Source organism: Macaca fascicularis, chromosome 7, assembly GCF_037993035.2.
Source record: "Macaca fascicularis isolate 582-1 chromosome 7, T2T-MFA8v1.1".
Taxonomy (NCBI): Eukaryota; Metazoa; Chordata; class Mammalia; order Primates; family Cercopithecidae; genus Macaca; species Macaca fascicularis.
This window is the reverse complement of record NC_088381.1, coordinates 162400189-162420609: the sequence shown is the minus strand read 5'-3', so window position 1 is coordinate 162420609 and position 20421 is coordinate 162400189. Positions and strand designations below refer to the sequence as shown.

Here is a 20421-nt window from a genome sequence, read left to right as displayed (position 1 = left end):
AGCTGGTGCCTGGGAGGGAGGGTGCAGAGCGAGGGTGTGCATGGTGCATGTGTGTGTTTGTGGGGTGGCCAGCACTCTTCGGGGCACTTTGCCAATGAGTTCAGCTCCCCTGAAGTCCACTGTTGTTCTCCTGACCAGTCACTCAGTCTGGATTTACTTGGCCCAAGGCCACTGGCACCAGCCTGCCCAACATTGTGGCCAGGCTTACCCCCTTACCCGCTTCCTTGCTGCAGACCCCAAATCTTGACTCCTACATCCCTATCCAGCATATACCACGAGGCTCCCATCTCCGAGCAGGGCCCTGTGATGGGGCAGGGCCTCCCCAGATGCCCCTTGTTCATTACCAGCTCACAGGATCTTCCCATGACGCATTTCCTCTGAGGGGATCAGCCCAGATGCTGCAATAGACAATTCTGGAAGTAACCGAGTGGACAAGACTTTCCCCATCGTGTCCTGGGGTTCCTGGGGTCACAGTGTCCTTGTGAATGGCCACTGAGTGCTCCCACCTCCCCCTACCGCCCGGGGTTTTGTCCTGGTGCATTTTCCCAGATCATCCCAGCCCTTCCTCCCAGGATGGATGTCCAGAGCAGGGCAAGGGCTGAGCCTAGAGCCCTGGAACCAAAAGAACAGGACCCCAAATTCTGAGCCCCTTACTTGCCCCACCTGCTCCCACCCATGCTTTCTTCATTCCTCCTCCAAATGCCCCAGCTCCCCGCTGCAATCCCTTCTGCACCCAGCCAGGTCCTATGACACACACCTCCCCAGTGCACACAGACCTGCCCAGCCGCAGGGCTGCCCACTGGGCATGTCATAGGTGGCTCAGTCCTCTTCCCTCTGCAACTGGCCCCAGAAACCTGCCAGATGTTGGTGCCAGGTCTGTGCCAGGAGGGCAAGGCCTGTCATTTCTAGTAATCCTCTGGGCAGTGTGACTGCACCTTTTACGGTAGCTCAAAGGGAGAGGGTGACTCGTCCTGGGTCACAGAGCTGACAGGGTGGGTAGAACAGGTGATATGCAGGGCTTTCTGAGTTTATGAGGGCCCAGTCTTGTGTCTGCCTGGCAATGGGCAAGGCCCCTTCCTGCCCAAGCTCCCCGCCCCTCCCCAACCTATTGCCTCCGCCACCCGCCACCCGAGGCCAACTTCCTGGGTGGGCAGGAACTGGGCCCTGTGCCCAGGGCGTGCACTGCCTCCACGCGGCAACCCTCAGAGTACTGAGCTGAGCAAAGGAGGAGGAGGGGATCGGCACTCTGAGGAAGGCCTAGCCACTGTTGCTGCCAGGAATTCCAGGTAGGAGGGGCGGCAACCTTCTGCCAGCCCCCAGGCCACTCTCCTGTGCCTGCCAGAGGAGACGGAGCTTGAGGAGAGCAGGAAAGGTGGGACAATGCTGCTGCTGCTCACTCTGTTCCACAGATGGGAGGGACAGTGGGGCTTGGAGTGGGGGTCATGGCACAGATGGGAAAACGAAGGCTCAGAGAGGGGAAGAAATGCCCAGCAGGTACCGAGGGCAGGCGACCTCAACCACAGCCCAGCACTGGAGCTGTGAGTAGACGTAGAGTAGTAGAATATCCATTCAGCCAGCTCAGGGGAAGGACAGGGGCCCTGAAGCCAAGGCATGGAGCTGGCAGGGAAGAGAGCTCAGAGAGAAGGGGAGGGGAGTCTGAGCTCAGTTTCCCACTGCCTGAAAAGAGGGTGGTACCTACTCCCCTCACAGGGTAACTGAATGAGACTGCCTGGAGGAAAGTTCTTCAAATGTGGCCCACCCCACCCCAGTGACCCCTGACATGGGGGAGGAAGGACAGCATCAGAAGGGACTTTCCGGGCACACCCAGCACCCAGCTCTGAGCTGTCCTTGAACTGTTGCATTTTAATCCTCACAGCAGCTCAACAAGGTACATACCGTCACCGTCCCCATTTTACAGATGGGGAAATTGAGGCTCAGAGCAGTTAAACAACTCACCTGAGGCCTCACAGCCAGTAAGTGGGTTCCCTGGTCTGAATATGTGTGCTGGAGGATCCTGTGGGTCACTCGCCTGGTAGAGCCCCAAGGTGGAGGCATAAGTGGGACTGGTGAATGACAGAAGGGGCAAAAAATGCACTCATCCATTCATTCTGGAAGTATCCACGGCACGTACGCCAGCTCCCAAGCAAGTTTGCACATTGCACAAAGGGTGATGCAATCTGATTTAGGCTTTTAAAGGGATTGCAATCAAGTGGGGCCCTACTGGCCTCAACCCTGTACCACCCCTCCCTTCCATCCCCAGTAGTCCCCAAAGACCTCCATCAACCCCAGGATGGGGGCCGTATTCCCAAAGAAAATCCAAGCTGTATACGCATCACACTGATTTTCCAGGAGCAGAAACAGAAACAGGCCTGAGGCTGGTCAGAATTGAACCCCCTCCTGCTCTGAGCAGCCTGCGGGGCAGGCTAAGCAGAGGGCTGTGCAGACCCACATAAAGAGTCTACTGTGTGCCAGGCACTTCACCCAAGGCACTTCACAAGCATGCTTGGGAATGAGACTTCCAACTCTCTAGGATGCAGGTGAAACACTTCCTGGTTCAAACAGGTGAAGCGGCCTGCCTGAGACAGCATCACGCTTCTTTACAGATTTGCTCTCCCACCTCTACCCTGTCTCATGGTCCCCCATGCTGGCCTGACGCTTGTGTCTGCCTCAGTCATGCTCCATTTTTCCATCCGGACAATCAAGAGGGTTTTTGTGTCTAAGGCTGACTGGGTAACTTCGGATGAGCGGCCTCTCTGCTCTGAGCCTCAGTTTCCTCATCTGTCAAATGGGCTCTAACCCACTCTGATCTCCCAGGGCGGCATCAGTCTTCAGCATCAGGCATTTCGGGGTGAATTAGTAAATGGTAGATCTTGCTACCAGTGGAACAGCCGCTAAGGATTCTGCAGTGAGAGCAGAGGGCCAGCAAAGTGGTACTCTCCCAGCGACTGGCTGACTCACGCCACCCCCTCCACCTTGGACGCAGGACACTGTGGTTTCTGAGCCAGGTACAATGACTCCTTTTGGTACGTGCAGTGGAGGCTGTATGCTGCTCAGGCAGAGCGTCCGGACAGCGTGGGCGGGCGACTCAGCGCCCAGCCTGTGAACTTAGTCCCTGTTTGCTCCTCCGGTAACTGGGGTGATCTTGGTTAATATTCACCAGCAGCCTCCCCCGTTGCCCCTCTGCACCCACTGCTTAAATACGGACAAGGACAGGGCTCTGTCTCCTCAGCCTCAGGCACCACCACTGACCTGGGACGGTGAATCGTAAGTATGCCTTTCACTGCGAGAGGTTCTGGAGAGGCTTCTGAGTCCCCCACGGCCCAGGCAGGCAGCAGGTCTGGGGCAGGAGGGGGGTTGTGGAGCGGGTATCCGCCCGCTGAGGTGCCGGGCAGATGGAGGGGCTGCAGCTGGGCTCCTATTGTCGTAATAACAGCAGCCATGAGGGTTGTGTCCTGCTTCCCAGTCCTGCCCGGTCCCCACTCAGTACCTACTGGTGGATACACTGGCTTTTGTAAGCAGAAGTGCACGAGGGTGTCTAGCTCCGCGGTCCTGGCACCCCAAGATACAGCAACAGCAAGGAAGCGCAGCCATTTCTTTCTGTTTGTGCAGCTCCTGTGTCTGTCAGGGGGTTCCTATCTGTTGTCTCCTGTAAGCCTCACCACCTCTCCTACTACTTGGACACGCATCTTTTTCCCCTTCTATGGATGAGGAGGTTAAGGTTCAGGGAGGGGTGAGGAGGAACGCCGGCTCACATTCTCCATCCCCTCCAGATACGGCCAGGAACAGACCTGTGCCAGGTCTCAGCCTTACATCAAGGTGGGTCTCCCCCTGCACTGTGGACCTCTGGGCCCTCCTGTCCCAGTGGAGGACAGGAAGCTGTGAGGGGCACCGTCACCCAGGGTTCAAGCTGGCATTCCTGAATAATCGCTCTGTGCCAGGCCACGGCTAAGCTCTGTGCACAATTAAGCCTCATAACCCTCCAAGGCAGTTACCAGGGTGATTCCCATTTTACAGATGAGGAAGTTGGGGACCGAGTGGTTAATAACTGGCCCCAAATCACACACCATCCATAATTTGGGCTCAGGCACCTGGCTCCAGGCCCCGAACTCCTGAGCCTGGCCCTAGTGCTCACCGTTTCTCTCAGGTCTCAGGCGCTGGATGGGGAACAGGAAGCCTGGGCTGGACTTGAGGCCTCTCTGATGCTCGGTGACTTCAGACAGTTGCTCAACCTCTCTGTTCTCTTGGGCAAAACATGATAACCTTTGACCTCTGTCCCCTCCCCTCACCCCACCCGACCTTGATCTCTGGAGTGTTGGAAGAATTTAATTTTTCCTGCACTGAGTTTGGAGACAGGGGTCAAAAAGCTGACCAAGGCCAAGCTGGCCAGTTTCCCATAGAACGCCTCTAAAAGACCTGCAGCACTAGCAGCAAGAACTGGTATTCTTGAGAACTTACTGTGCACCAGGCACTTCTTGGTATTTTGTGCATATTTAATTTCACAATAACTCTATGACAAAGTCCACCTTTCTCATCTCCAGGAAACTGAGGTTCAGAGAGGTTAAGTAACGTGTCCAAGGTCACACAGTTAATAGCAAGTTGATCTGGAGCAATCTGGCCTGAGAGCCTCTAATTCTAGCCACAAACTGAGGCTGCCCCTCTTCATTTAGCCAGGCCACCTCTGAAATCTTCTGGTTCAAGACTTCTGGCTCCAGCTTTGTACACAGAGACTATTAAATGTCAGGTTTTGCAGTCACATCTGTTTAATCCCAGACAAAACATCTGGGATTAAATCTCAGTTTTGTAAGCAAGTAGCTCTGTGATTTTTAGTGAGTTATTTAATCCTCTTTGGGCCTCAATTTTTCTGTCTATAAAATAGGGTTCATCATTTACACCTCATAGGGTAAGCTTTGAGGACAGATTAGATGATACAGTGCCTGTAAATCGCCTGGTGTTAGTAAGTGTGGCAATGATGGTGACACTGAGGTTGATGTTTGCTTAGCATAGGTTAGGCAGCTAGCAGGCAGTAAACAAATACTTGGAGAATTTAATGGAAAATTGGCCAAACTCAGATGCTGTTCACTGCTGAGCAGGAGCCCCCTCCTGCTGAAATGGGTCCTGGGGAGCGCAGCAGCTGGCAGGAAGAAATCTGCCATCTCTCGGGCAGGAGCTCAACCTCTGTGCAGGCACAGGGACGGCTTCCGCACCTGGTGCCCACTCTCGCATTACGTCAGTTATTCCTCATCTCTCTCCAAGGGATTCTTTTCTCCACTGTATAGCTCTGAAGCCAATGCTCACAGAAGTGAAGTCATTTACCCCGGGCCCCCTGCCAGTAAGTGACAGGGCCTGGTCACACTTGGGTTTATTTATTGCCCATTTCAACAGGTCGTTTGACCATAGGCGAGATTCTCTTCCCTGCACCCTGCTGGGTTGCTCTTGGTCCCTTATTTTATGCTCCCGGGTAGAAATGGTGTGAGATTAGGCAGGAAGTGGCTTGCTTCCCTCTCCCTGGCCCTGCAAAGGGTGCTCCCACCTGCCCCAGTTCCAGAAATGTCACCATGAAGTCTTCATTCTTCTGTTTTAAAGCTTGGCCTCAGTGTCCATACACCATGGGGTACTTGACCATCTACTTTCTCCTCTCCAGCCGCCCTCCCAGGCACTAGCTTTTGAGGGTGCAGGGTGCTGCCTCTGATAGAAGGGCCGGGAGAGAGCAGGTTTTGGAGTCCTGATGCTATGAGGAACAGCTTGGGAGGCATAATGAACCCAACACGAAGCTTGAGACCAATGTCAGAGCCCAATTCTGCCATTCATCATCTGAGATTTGAGGGCACAGCTGTCTCAGTCCGTGATCTGAGTGCTGGGAAAGCCAAGACTTGTTCCAGCTTTGTCACCGACTTGCTGTATGGCCTCGACAAGGCCCTGACCCTCTCTGGGCTTCAAACTCTTCACTGTGAAAGGAGGAAACCAGAGGAGGTGATGTGACGCCAGGAAAGATGGATGGGTGTGGGGAATTGTGCTCCTCCCAGCTGTCACCCCCTCTCCACCCTCCCTGCACCAGCCTCGCCACCTCCTTCGAGCCCAGCAGCCTCCTGTCTAGGAGGGTGCCTCTTCTCCATCTGTTTTGCTACATCGAACCCAGATGCCATTCTAACCAAGAATCCTGGCTGGGTGCAGTGACACTCACCTGTAACCCCAGCACTTTGGGAGGCCGAGGCAGGCGGATCAAGAGGTCAGGATTTCAAGACCTGCCTGGCCAACATGGTGAAATCTCGTCTCTACTAAAAATACAAAAATTAGCCAGACGTGGTGGCATGTGCCTGTAATCCCAGCTACTTGGGAAACTGAGGCAGGAGAACTGCTTGAACCCGGGAGGCAGAGGTTTCAGTGAGCCAAGATCACACCACTGCACTCTAGCCTGGGGGATAAAGCGAGACTCTGTCTCAAAAAAAAAAAAAAAATCCTATGTTAGCATACAGAGGTCCCCAGTGAGGTCTTCTCCCAGCCCCACTTTGCACAACTGGGGAGAGTGAGGCCCCAGGACCAGGGGATGCTTACTCAAGGCCAAATGGATAGTGGTGGCCCTGCCAGGACTAAAGCCACAACTTCTGGCCCTAAGGCCACTCAGCGTATTTAGTGTCCCCACCCTGCAGAGGCCCAACTCCCTCCTGACCTCTGAGCCCTGTAATGATGGGGGAATTTCCATAAACCGTGAAGGACTGCACAAAATCCAGCTGGGAAGTGAAAGAGAAACCTAAGGGAGATGGAAATATACAGCACTAATTTTAGCACCGTCTTCAGTTCTAACAACACTAGCTAGTTGAAGAAAAATACAAACATGTATTATGTAGTGTGTGGTCCGTTCCATTTGGATTACTTAGAGGCAAGAGGGCCAGGAGAAAGGTGGTAGAGAGAAACCAGCTTTAGGCTTCATTTTGTTGCTTTACTGGAAAGAAACTTTTAACAGTCCAGGGGTCAATGAATCTCAATATTTGTTATTTCCAACTTTTTTCTCCAGTGTTTCATTTCCCAAATTCAAGGACACCTTTTTCTTTGTATTTTGTTAAGATGATGATTTTACTTTTGTGACTAGTAGTTAACTATGTGGCTGCCAGGCATATTCTCCTCAGCTAGGACCTCAGTTTTCCCATCTGTGTAGACAGCAGGTTCTACTTAGGGGGCTGCAGATTGATGGTCCGAAGTCTGGGCATATCTGGAGTAGAAGGAGCACTGTGGGGCATGGCAGGCTCTGCGTTGCTGTGGATGACACTGACTCTGACCATTGCTCAGCAGAGCCTGCTCTCGCCGGTTCAGCCACAGGCCCCACCACTCCCTATTGTCTCAGCCCCAGCTATGAAACATGTATTCCTCACTGGACTATCACCTGAAGGCTTTGAATTTGCAACACCTGTCAACCCCTCCCTCAAAAGGGTTGCCCTCTCAGATCCTTTTGATGTAAGGTTTGGTGTCTAGACTTATTTCACTAAATTCTTCCAACAGCCTCACTTCATGTATGAGGCAAAATGAGGACCAGGGAGATAAATGACGTGTCCTGGCTCATACACCTGGAAAGTGACAGAGTCAGATTAGATCCCAGGTCTATCTGAAGCTAAAAGAGATGCTTTTTCACTTCCCACCACCCCCATCTCCTTAAAGCAGCACAAAGCCTTGCTTCACAGGAGAGATGAGCTTCTCTAAAGTCCCTGACAGCAAGAGCCCAGAACTGGGACACCATTGGTGATCCAGATGGCAGGTGAGCTGACTGCAGGGACATCAGCCTATTCTTGTGGCTGGGACCACAGAGCATTGTGGGGACAGCCCCCTCTCTTAGGAAAAAACCCTAAGGGCTGAGGATCCTTGTGAGTGTTGGGGGGGAACAGCTCCCAGGGGATTTAATCACAGCCCCACCATGCTCTAGCTGGTGCCATTGTGCAAGATGCATTTCCCTTCTGTGCAGCAGTGTCCCTGGCCACTCAACAGTGGGATTAGATAGAAGCCCTCCAAGGGCTTCTAGCTTGACGTGATTCTTCATTCTGATCTGGCCCGATTCCTGGATAATCGTGGCCAGGCCCATTCCTCTTCTTATGCCTCATTTGCTTCTTTTGTAAAACAGTGGCTGTACCACTTGCATCTTAGGGTCATTGCAGATGTAAGTGGAGCTGTCCAGAGCCTGGGCGCAGGACCTAGATGTAGGATTCTGGTTCTGCTACTTTACTTCCTCAGTGACATTGAATAGGTGACCTAATCTCTCTGGTTTTGGTTTCTTCATCTGAAAAAGAAGGATAGTAGCATCAGCACCTCACAGGATTGTTACAAGAAAGCAATGAGTTAACACATGTGCGCACGTAGAACAGTGCTTGGCATATGGTAAGCACTACATACATTTTGCTATTCTTCTGATTCTTTCAGTGTTACTGATGTCAGCAAGTACTTGGCACAGGCTGGTTTAATAAGCCTTAGGCACTTCCACGTGGTGTCAATCCCGGGTCACTGGGAGTCATCATGTGCCCTGACTCGGGGCCTGGCCCCCGTCTCTGTCTTGCAGGACAATGCCATCTTCTGTCTCATGGGGCGTCCTCCTGCTGGCAGGCCTGTGCTGCCTGCTCCCCGGCTCTCTGGCTGAGGATCCCCAGGGAGATGCTGCCCAGAAGACGGATACATCCCTCCATGATCAGGACCACCCAACCCTCAACAAGATCACCCCCAGCCTGGCTGAGTTCGGCTTCAGCCTATACCGCCAGCTGGCACACCAGTCCAACAGCACCAATATCTTCTTCTCCCCAGTGAGCATCGCTACAGCCTTTGCAATGCTCTCCCTGGGGACCAAGGCTGACACTCACAGTGAAATCCTGGAGGGCCTGAATTTCAACGTCACGGAGATTCCGGAGGCTCAGGTCCATGAAGGCTTCCAGGAACTCCTCCATACCCTCAACAAGCCAGACAGCCAGCTCCAGCTGACCACCGGCAACGGCCTGTTCCTCAACAAGAGCCTGAAGGTAGTGGATAAGTTTTTGGAGGATGTCAAAAAACTGTACCACTCAGAAGCCTTCTCTGTCAACTTTGAGGACACCGAAGAGGCCAAGAAACAGATCAACAATTACGTGGAGAAGGAAACTCAAGGGAAAATTGTGGATTTGGTCAAGGAGCTTGACAGAGACACAGTTTTTGCTCTGGTGAATTACATCTTCTTTAAAGGTAAGGTTGCAAAACCAGCCTGAGCTGTTCCCATAGAAACAACCAAAAATATTCTCAAACCATCATCTCTTGAACTCTCCTTGGCAATGCATTATGGGCTATAGAAATGCATGTCAGTGTGGGCTCTTCAATTTTCTACACACAAACACTAAAATGTTTTCCATCATTGAGTAATTTGAGGGAATAATAGATTAAATTGTCAAAACCACTGACAGCTCTGCAGAACTTTCCAGAGCCTTTAATGTCCTTGTGTGTACTGTATATGTAGAATATATAATGCTTAGAACTATAGAACAAATTGTAATATACTGCATATAGGGATAGTTTCATGGAACGTACTTTAGACGACTCTAGTGTCCCAGAATCAGTATCAGTTTTGCAGTCTGAAAGACCTGGGTTCAAATCCTGCCTCTACCACTATTAGCTTTTGACACCGAACAATGCATTCTACCTCCTTGAGGTGCTAATTTCCCATCTTAGCATGGACAAAATACCATTCTTGCTGTCAGGTTTTTTTTAGGATTAAACAAGTGACAAACACCTTGGGAAAAGTGTGGCATGCAGTAGGTGGTGGGCTCTTCTGTATCTCAGGCTGCCTTCCTGCCCCTGAGGGGTGCTCTTGAGGCAAAGGAGGGCAGTGGAGAGCAGCCAGGCTGCAGTCAGCACAACTGGGGTCCTGGCTCTGCTGTGGCTTAGGGCAGGCCCCGGTCCCTCTCCAGCCCCAGTCTCCTCCTTCTGTCCAATGAGAAAGCTGGGATCGGGGTCCCTGAGGCCCCTGTCCACTCTGCATGCCTCGATGGTGAAGCTCTCTTGGCATGGCAGAGGGGAGGCTGCTCAGGCATCTGCATTTCCCCTGCCAATCCAGGGGATAAAGAAAACCCTCAGGAATAGTAAGCAGAATGTTTGCCCTGAATGAATAACTGAGCTGCCAATTAACAAGAGGCAGGGAGCCTTAGACAGGAGGTAACAAATATGCCTGATGCTCCAACATTTTATTTGTAATATCCAAGACACCCTCAAATAAACATACGATTCCAATAAAATGCACAGTCAGGATGGCATCTCTTAGCCTTACATCTCTGCGATGTAGAAATTCTGCATCTTCCTCTAGTTTTGAATTATCTCCACACAGACCTTTTTGGCAGCCTGGATGGTTGGTTTCAGCACCTTTTGCAGATGATGAAGCTGAGGCTTGAGGGATGTGTGTCGTCAAGGGGGTTCAGGGCTTCTCAGGGAGGGGACTGATGGCTCCTTTATTCTGCCACACTCTTCCAAACCTTCACCCACCCCTACTGATGCCCGCCTTACCCTCTCTGTCCAGGCAAATGGGAGAGACCCTTTGACGTTGAGGCCACCAAGGAAGAGGACTTCCACGTGGACCAGGCGACCACCGTGAAGGTGCCCATGATGAGGCGTTTAGGCATGTTTAACATCTACCACTGTGAGAAGCTGTCCAGCTGGGTGCTGCTGATGAAATACCTGGGCAATGCCACCGCCATCTTCTTCCTGCCTGATGAGGGGAAACTGCAGCACCTGGAAAATGAACTCACCCATGATATCATCACCAAGTTCCTGGAAAATGAAAATAGCAGGTGATTCCCCAACCTGAGGGTGACCAAGAAGCTGCCCACACCTCTTCTGAGGCCCATCAGAACTGACCAGAGGGTCGGAGAGGGTGAACACTACATCCCTGGGTCACTGCTACTCTGCATAAACTTGGCTTCCAGAATGAGGCCACCACTGAGTTCAGGTGGCACCGGCCATGCTCCATGAGCAGGACAGTACCCAGGGGTGAGGAGGTAAAGGTCTCGTCCTTGGGGACTTCCCACTCCAGCGTGGACACTGTCCCTTCCCAATATCCAGTGCCCAGGACAGGGACAGCAGCACCACCACACGTTCTGGCAGAACCAAAAGGGAACAGATGGGCTTCCTGGCAAAGGCAGTAGTGGAGTGTGGAGTTCAAGGGTAGACTGTCCCTGTGGGGATGGGGGAAGAGCCTGTGTGGCTAGGCCCAGAAAAGCAAGGTTCAAAATTGGAATAGCCAGGGCATGTTAGCAAAAGGCTTGAGTTTCTCTGTCACTTTATCGGTGCTGTTAGATTGGGTGCCCTGTAGTAAATGATACTCCAATATGAGTCACACATTAGTGTGTCTGTGTGCATTCGTAATTATGCCCATGCCCTCCTATCTAGTTTATTTTGTACACTGTAAAACCAAGATGAAAATACAAAAGGTGTTGGGTTCATAATAGGAATTGAGGCTGGAATTTCTTTGTTTCACGCCAGCACCTCCTGAGGTCCCTGCTCCAGGGGCTGAGAAAGAACAAGGAGGCTGAGAGGGTAACTGATCAGAGAGCCCAAAGCCAGGCTGCCCGCTCACACCAGACCCTGCTCGGGGCGGCTCTGTCTCCCCATGGAAAACAAGAGGGGAGCACTCAGCCTGGTGTGGTCAGTCTTCTGGTGGCACTGCCACCAGCCCATGTTCCTCTGGGTATAGGGCCCTGGGGATGTTTCAGGCTGGGGGCCCAGTGACCAAACACTACAGGGCAGGATGAGACATGCTTCCAGTACACCTAGAATCTCAGAGGAGGTGGCATTTCAAGCTTTCATGATTCATTTGATGTTAACATTCTTTGACTCAGTGTAGAAGAGCTAATAGTAGAACAAACCAAAGCCAAGTTCCCATGTTAGAGTGGGTGGAGGACACAGGAGTAAGTGGCAGAAATAATCAGAAAAGAAAACACTTGCACTGCGGTGGGTCCCAGAAGAACAAGAGGAATGCTGTGCCATGCCCTGAATTTCTTTTCTGCACGGCAGGTCTGCCAACTTACATTTACCCAGACTGGCCATTACTGGAACCTATGATCTGAAGACAGTCCTGGGCCACCTGGGTATCACTAAGGTCTTCAGCAATGGGGCTGACCTCTCGGGGATCACGGAGGAGGCACCCCTGAAGCTCTCCAAGGTGAGATCACCCTGATGACCCTGTTGCACCCCGGGATCTGTAGGGAAGGATGTATGGGGGCTGCAGTTCTGTCCTGAGGCTGAGGAAGGGGCCAAGGGAAACAAATGAAGACCGAGGCTGAGCTCCTGAGGATGCCCGTGATTCACTGACGCGGGACGTGGTCAGACGGCAAAGCCAGGCAGGGGCCTGCTGTGCTGCTGGCACTTTCAGGGCCTCCCTTGAGGTTGTGTCACCGACCCCGAATTTCATCTTTGCCCAGGACCTTCTAGACGTTGGGCCTTGATTTATCCATATTGACACAGAAAGGTTTGGGCTAAGTTGTTTCAAAGGACTTTGTGACTCCTTCGATCTGTGAGATTTGGTGTCTGAATGAATGAATGATGTCAGCTAAAGATGACTCTTCCTTTGGAAAACTAAAGGTGACCAAAGAACAACTGCAGTTCCGTGAACGGCTGCGTTGTCTTGGGATCTGGGCACTGTGAAGGTCACTGTCAGGGTCCATGTCCTCGAGGAGCTTCAAGCTGTGTGCTAGAAAGGAGAGAGCCCTGGAGACAGGCGTGGAGTGGCGATGCTCTTTCCCCTTCTGAGTTGTGGGTGCACCCTGAGCAGGGGCATAGGCGCTTGTCAGGAAGATAGACAGAGGGGAGCCAGCCCTGTCAGCCAAAGCCTTGAGGAGGAGCAAGGTCTGTGTGACAGGGAGGGAGAGGATGTGCAGGGCCAGGGCTGTGCAGCGGGAGAAAGGCCTGAGTGAACGCTTCCTGGGAGGTGTCCACGTGAGCCTTGCTCCAGGCCTGGGCTGGGGCACAACTCAGCCTTAGAACATGTCTCTGCTTCTCTCCCTTCCAGGCCGTGCATAAGGCTGTGCTGACCATCGATGAGAAAGGGACTGAAGCTGCTGGGGCCATGTTTTTAGAGGCCATACCCATGTCTATTCCCCCCGAGGTCAAGTTCAACAAACCCTTTGTCTTCTTAATGATTGAACAAAATACCAAGTCTCCCCTCTTCATGGGAAAAGTGGTGAATCCCACCCAGAAATAACTGCCTGTCACTCCTCAGCCCCTCCCCTCCATCCCTGGCCCCCTCCCTGAATGACATTAAAGAAGGGTTGAGCTGGTCCCTGCCTGCGTGTGTGACTGCAAACCCCTCCCATGTTGTCTCTGGGTCTTCCTTTGCCTGCTGAGGCCGTGTGTGGGCTCCAGGTCACAGTGCTGTCTCCGGACCCCCTCAACTGTGTTCATGGAGCATCTGGCTGGGCAGGCATATGCTGGGCCAGGATGGAGGGGGCTGAATCCTCAGCTTACGGACCTGGGCCCATCTGTTTCTGGAGAGCTCCAGTCTTCCTTGTCCTGTCTTGGAGTCCCTAATAAGGAATCACAGGGGAGGAATCAGATACCAGCCCATGACCCCAGGCTCCTCCAAGCATCTTCATGTCCCCCTGCTCATCCCCCACTCCCCGCCACCCAGAGTTCCTCATCCTGCCAGGGCTGCCTGTGCCCACCCCAAGGCTGCCCTCCTGGGAGCCCGAGAACTGCCTGACCATGCCCTAGCCCTGTTTTGTGGCATCTGCAACAACAAAAGAGAGAGGACCGTGTCCTCTTCTTGTCCCACTGTCACCTAACCAGGCTTGGGCCCGGCGCCTCTTGGGCACTTCTGGAAAACAACTGAAGCAGATTCCTCCTGAAGCCCATTCTCCATGGGGCGACAAGGACACCTATTCTGCCCTTGTCCTTCCATCGCTGCCCCATAAAGCCTCACATGTCTCAGTTTAGAATCAGGTCCCTTCTCCTCAGATGAAGAGGAGGGTCTCTGCTTCTTTTTCTCTATCTCCTCCTCAGACTCAACCAGGCCCAGCAGTCCCCACAAGACCATTACCCTATATCCCTTCTCCTCCCTAGTCATGTGGCCATAGGCCTGCTGATGGCTCACGAAGGCCATCGCAAGGATTCCCCAGCTATGGGAGAGGAAGCACAGCACCCACTGACCCCTGCAACCCCTCTCTTTCTCCCCTGAGTCCTGACTGGGGCCACATGCAGCCTGACTTCTTTGTGCCTGTTGCTGTCCCTGCAGTCTTCAGAGGGCAGCCGCAGCTCCAGTGCCATGGAAGGAGGCTGTTCCGGAATAGCCCTTGTGGTAAGGGCCAGGAGAGTCCTTCCATCCTCCAAGGCTCTGCTAAAGGGCACAGCAGCCAGGAGGTCCCCTGAGCCCCCAGCTGAAGGACAGGCTGCTCCCTCTGTCTCTACCAGGAATTGCCTTGTCCTGTGGAAGGCACTGACCCATCCCAAACTAATCTTGGAATCCCTGTCTAATCACTCACTGTCATGAATGTGTGCTTAAAGGATGAGGTTGAGTCAAACCAAATAGTGATTTTTGTAGTTCAAAATGGTGAAATTAGCAATTCAACATGATTCAGCCTAATCAATGGATACCAACTGTTTCCCACACAAGTCTCCTGTTCTCTTAAGCTTACTCAGTGACAGCCTTTCACTCTCCACAAATACATTAAAGATATGACCGTCACCAAGCCTCCTAGGATGACACCAGACCTGAGAGTCTGAAGACCGGTATCCCCCTGTCAGCTGTGTGACCTTCATGAAGTCGCCAAACCTTTCTGAGCCACAGCCGTGGCCAGTAAGACCTGCCTTTGAGCTGGTACGATGTTCAAGTCAGATAATAAAACACCGTTTACACCTATTAGAGCAGAGAATAAATAGAGCTACATTTCTTGCATTTATGAGCTTTCTGTGAATCAGACATCCCTGTGAAGAACCTCCCTGGCTATTTCTCATTTAAGAACTGTAGCAGCACTGTGATGTGTGAGTAGATCCGCTGTGCTCTTAAACTCCAAATCTACATATGAGGAAACTGAGGCTCAGAGAGGCTGCTGGTCTCCCACAATGTCACATAGTTCATAAGTGGCAAAGCTGGCTTGATGGGCTACTCGTTCCTCTGAACCACACCACCTCACCACACTCTCCCCTTCGAGGGTCATGCTAAACTTCTGCAGAGCTAATTCCTCCTTAAACCATAAGGGTTGCTGGTGGCCCACAGCTCACGCCTAGCATGCTTCATGAGAAAAACACCCTCCACCCAATGTGGAGCAGGCCCTGAGCTGAAGGTGGTGAGCAGAAGCTCATCCACCAGATGTTGACACAGCCCGCGGCCTTGGGCGACCCACAGGACTCCTCTTATTTAACTGGCATTTGGTAGGAGAACAGGGGCAGAGTCAAAGACAAGTGGGCTTTCCGGAGCAGCCAGGACAGGGAAGGAGGCTGCAGTGCTGAGGGCATCACCTTAGACACCATCGTTTTACTTTGAAGAATCGTCTGTCACACACGAGTTGACAGTCCGGTTGGGAGAGACTCCATTCAAACCAGCATAAGCTCCCAGAGGAATTCCTGGGCTCCTGTGGGAATCAACAGGGATCAGTCAGGGGTGGGCAGAGTGTCATGACAACCTCATTAGGAGGAAGACAAATACATGTCACAAGTCCATGAGGCAACAGCCATAAGACCTCAGCTTCACTGTATCTTCCAGAGTTTTTTAAAAAATGCATTCACTGTCTAATGTGATCCTCCAGACAGGTCCTGCAGGACTCAGCCTAGGAATCATTATCCCCAAAGTACACATGGGGAAACTGAGGCCCAGCAGGTCAAATGCTCTGTCCAGTGTGGGCCTGGAAGGCAGGACTTCTCTGCTCTTAGGCCTGGCTGTCCCCAACTGCACACACTTCCTCAGTCCATATGGGATCACGATAAAAACTCCATCCTCCAGAACCGCACTGCGTCAACCTGCTGTGCTCTAACAACAGCTGAAGGCCGAGCTGCGGGGCATCCTGGGTGTTCCGAGTCAGTTTCCCACTGCAGGCAGGAACCTCATCCTGCTCTGAAACAGATGAGAGGGAAACACGGAAAACAGCTGCGAGCTCAGCCGGGAACCTCAGAGTCATGACCTTTTACCCCACCTAGGAGTTTGCAGGGGACAGAACACACGAATTTGAGATTTTAAGCCTAAACAAAGGAAGCCTTGGTTTGAAGTGCAAGCTCTGCCAGACAGAGGGCACCCTGTGAGCCCCATTTGTTAAGAGGACGATAGTCAGGGAGCTTCTAGGTTCTCACACCAGAAATGGGAAATACAGATTATACATTGATCTCCTTCCCAGGAGCAACTTGATCCTCCCATAAATCCGAGCAGGCAGCATTTATTCAAACAACAAACAAGCAAACAGGAGCTGCGTATGGGGGATAGAGAGATGAAACCCAGGTCCGTCCCTGGGAGAGTGCTGATCTACGGCGGTGGGGAACGGTGAATAAACGAGGCGTGCGTCCATGGATCTGGGTGGAGAGGGTCAGGGTGCAGCCCGGGACCTTTCCAGAGGCATAAGAAATGGTCAGTATACACCCGCAGATGACCTCAAACACCCCAAGGGCTCCTTGAAAGGCTGAGGCCTTTGTGTTGTTCTTGGTTGGAAAATTCACAGGCAGTGGAGTGAACAAGGCACACGGCAGGACTCAGAGCCAGGGACAGCTTCTGCAGGAACCCGGCTCAGTTCTAAAAGGACAAATGGAATGACCCTGAGTAAAGAAGTCAGAGAAGGGCACCCTCACTGAGGCAAACTCCCTCCCCAGCAGGGACCCAGCAGCAACCCAAAAAAGCAGGAGTCTCACTTCATCATCATATGGGAGAGGGCAGGCTGTGTGATCTCAGGGAAGTTCCTCAACTTCTCTGTGCCATAGTTTCCTCATCTGCAAAATGTAAATCGAATTTGAGGTCTCGATGAAATGTCTTATTTCTCTAAAGTCCCTTGTCCTTGTCCCATGCAGCCTAGAAATCTTCCTCTGGCCTAGTTGTGGAGCCAAGGATAGACCGGGCCTGAATCTCACATTGCTGGAGATGGTGAAGCTGACCAGCATGAGAGGTCAGGTTTTAGAAGCCCAAATCCCAGCAGGCATAAGCCTCACCCTCCAATATCAGCTTTATCAGAAACAAAAAAATAACATGTCATATCCATTTGCCCTTTTCCTTAAATGAGTGGCACTTGGGCAGGGCAGAGGGGCTGATTATCCAAGCTGGGAAGACGCTGACAGCAGATGCTTCAATGGCAGTCTAGGAGTTTTCTGATAACTGTCATTGGTATCACACTTACTATTGAAATCGTGACATCAGGAATGATGAAAGGAACTAGAGTCACATGGTCTGGAGCAGGGAAGTGAGGAGCTGAAACCTCCTTCAACCTGGTTGCTGTGTCCCCAGGGTGGGTAAAGCCCCTCTGTTCATCCCACATGGAACAAATAGAGTGGAATCAGTCCTTGCTAAAGGGTTGAAGAACTGAGCTGTGAGCTTCTTGATTGCTGCAGCACAATCCTTGCCCGTCCTGACTGATATAACCAGAATTCGTGAAATGCATCAAATAAGTCTTCAACTACTATGCAAGCCTGGGAGGGTGACTAAGATCTGAAAAACACAAGGAAAGCTAAAGGAATTCCCACAAGGAAACTCCATTAGAAAGTTCTAGTTACAAGGTACTCAGCACAGGCCATGCAGAAATAAGCCCAGATCCGGTGGTGAGCAGGAAAGGGTGGGGATGTGAGTGCTGAGCCACACAGGAGAGATTAATAGAGGCTCAAGCCAGCAAGGGGATGGCCACCACCCCACGCAGTGTTGGCCAACAGCTTCCGGGGCATTTGCTCTCAGAAGTCAAAGCTGATTTTCCAGAATCGAAGTGCTCATTGTTTGGGATGATTTAGGAACAACATCAGCAAAAACTAATGAACAATCAGGGCTAATAGAATTGTGTTTAAACTCTGTTGGGCTTCCTTGACAGAGGGCACGGGGAGCAAAAAAAGTCAGCAGTGTGTATTAAGTAAAAAAACTTTTTTTTCCTTTTAATTGGCAGTTAATACCCTCAAAATATGTTCTGAGATTGATCAAGTAATGTCCTTCAGCATTAAAATATTAGGATGCAATTGCTAAGGGCTTCTTAGCAAAGTTGAAAGAACACAGGAATCCCAACTCCACTGTCTCCTTAGCATGCAATCCTGAGTGGGCTGTTACAGCTGTCTGTGCCTCAGCGCCCTCACCTGCAAGACAGGTAAAATAATACCTAACTCCTAGGTTACTTTTGTGGATTAATGTGCAAAGCGTCACCCTAAAAAAGTGCTGCTACTTAAATGACCATCAAACATTAATGAATACTGTAGATTCCAAAAGTATTAGTTGAGTGGTGTGGCTACCTTCTTCCAATGCCCAATGCTCTGGCAAGGAACTAACAGAGGAATAAATTACAGATAATCACGCGTTTGTTGCCAGTGATCCTGAGCTGGGAGTCAGCCTGGGATCTTTTACCAGGTCTACCAGTAATGTGCCACCTGACACTGGGGACATCCCCTCCCCGAGCCTCAGTTTCCTCACCAGAGAATGTGAGCATTGAGGTCCCTGGAGTCCTGACAGTCTATAGAGCTCTAAGGGCTTCAGGCCGGCCCCACGTCAGCCTTTCACCTGTGTGCCCTGTGCCCACGCCTGATCTGGGGCAGGGGAGGCACAGGGAAAAGGCCCGGGCTGCTCTTAAAAATCACACCTCACATTGAGACCGACGCGTGGAGACTGCGGCAGAAGCAGCAGAGGTGAGGACCCCGTGTGAGCCCCTGTGGCTGCCGTAGCTGATTACCACGAGCTCCGTGGTTTCCAATAGAAATGCATTCTCTTACAGTTCTGGAGGCCAGAAATCCAGAACAGTGTCACCAGGACAAGGTCAGAGTGTCAGGAAGGCCGAGTGCCCTTGGAAGCTCTAGGGCATGTGCCACTTCCTCCTCTTGCAATTTCTGGTGGCTGCTGGCGTTGCTTGATTAGTTGCTCCTCCAGTGGCGGACTCTGTTGTCACACTGCCCCCTCTTCCTCCATCTCTGTCAGGTCTCCCTCCCCCTTCCCCTCAGAAGGATACCTGCAATAGCATTTAGGGCCCCCCTGGATTGTCTTCTCCTTGACAATCTGGATTGTCAGGATCCTTAATGACATCTGCAAGGACATTTCTCCCACAGATGGTAACATATCTCTGGGGGGCGCTGTTGAGCCTGTAGAAGGCCCTTCTTTACCAGTGAGGGGATGATGGGGCCGGAAGAGGGAACGAATGAAATGAGTGTGAAGGAAGCGCCACCAGGGAGAGCTGTGGAAGCCCAACCCAGACCGCACTGGGATGTCGGGAAGGGTCAAGGTGCAGAAGGAGAAGGAAGAGGGTTGGAGGTGGAGGGCCAGCAGCACCAAAGCTCCAAGCCAGGGAGAAACTCCCCCGCCAGGGGACGGAGAGAAATGGTGGGGTCGCTCTCTCAGGGAGTGGCACAGCAGGGCCAGGGCCAGATCTGGAGGTGGGTGTGCCCCCTGGGGGGTGCAGACTCACAGCCCTTCCAACAGGGAGCCTCTCCAGGTGAGAGCAAAGTGGAAAAGAGGGCAAAACCCCGACTATCAGGCAGATTCTGCAGCAAAAATGACTTCAGAGGTGACCTGTGTGTAGCCTCAGGAACAGGATATATAGGTGGCCTTTGTAAGCTCACCCTGCAATGGTGTCTGGGTCCCATGTCCCCTGTTCCAGACAGAGACAGGCCTTGGCCTCCTGAGGAGGGGCAGCAGGAGGACAGGCCCCTCGCTGAGCCTGGAGTCTGTCTGTACAGCAGGCACCTTCTCCCGAGCACTTCCACCACCACCGTTTCATTCTATTCCTTCCCCGGGGCACAGCTGCGATTTCTCTTTTAGCCCAGGGAAAGGAATACAACAGACTGCCTTATACTGAAGTGAACATGGCTGACCCGGGCTTATTGGGAGCCCCTCCCAAGGGGCAGGTGCTCGTTCTCATTATCTTCTCCATCAAGGTGGCTAAGAATGTTTGCAGTTTCTTACAACTCACAAAGCACTGTCTTAGAAGCTATGTCCCCATGAGGGGAGGTAGGGCAGGTATTATCAGGTTCGCTTACAGGTGGTCAACAGAGGGTCAGAGAAATCGGTGATTTGGGGAGCTCACAGAGCTGCTAGGAGATGTAGCCTGGCATCAGTCACCGCAGGAGGGCCCACCCCAGCCTGAGTGCAGGCGGAATGCTGTGACACTGAGTGACATGGACAAGCCACCATCCTGAGCCTCCCGCTCTCGTTAGCAGAGAATCACTGTCCTTGGCCTGCTGAACAGGGTGTCTGCAGGTGACGGCCGGGGTCACGGCAACAGCTTCCCTCCCTGCCAGGCCCGGGCCCTGAGGTGCTGGAAGTCAGGGGCCCTGAGGTGCTGGAGG

At 52.2% G+C, this 20421-nt stretch overlaps 1 protein-coding gene across 4 annotated transcripts; it reads left to right on the top strand.

Annotated features, from left to right (window-relative positions):
* Nucleotides 1-1204: 1204 nt before the first annotated feature.
* On the top strand, nt 1205-13265 carry SERPINA1 (serpin family A member 1). 4 transcript variants are annotated; one of them, XM_065549306.2, is made up of 6 exons: nt 3222-3264; nt 3610-3816; nt 8540-9189; nt 10511-10781; nt 12004-12151; nt 12998-13265. In XM_065549306.2, exons 2-6 carry the CDS (start codon nt 3701-3703, stop codon nt 13187-13189), a joined length of 1377 nt encoding a protein of 458 aa, XP_065405378.1. In that variant the 5' UTR covers nt 3222-3264; nt 3610-3700; the 3' UTR covers nt 13190-13265. The 4 variants fall into 4 exon arrangements, with proteins under 4 accessions (XP_005562165.3, XP_005562166.3, XP_065405378.1 ...); XM_005562108.5 differs by lacking the exons at nt 3222-3264; nt 3610-3816 and adding an exon at nt 1205-1286; XM_005562109.5 differs by lacking the exons at nt 3222-3264; nt 3610-3816 and adding an exon at nt 1205-1372.
* The last annotated feature ends 7156 nt before the right edge of the window (nt 13266-20421 follow it).

Excerpts from the sequence above, each read along its gene's own strand:
- SERPINA1 (XM_065549306.2), top strand. The coding sequence starts at position 3,701 with ATGGATGAGGAGGTTAAGGTTCAGGGAGGGGTGAGGAGGAACGCCGGC. Across the intron at positions 3,817-8,539 it reads GGTCTCAGCCTTACATCAAG|GACAATGCCATCTTCTGTCT; the intron begins GTGGGTCTCCCC and ends TCTGTCTTGCAG. Across the intron at positions 12,152-12,997 it reads CACCCCTGAAGCTCTCCAAG|GCCGTGCATAAGGCTGTGCT; the intron begins GTGAGATCACCC and ends TCTCCCTTCCAG.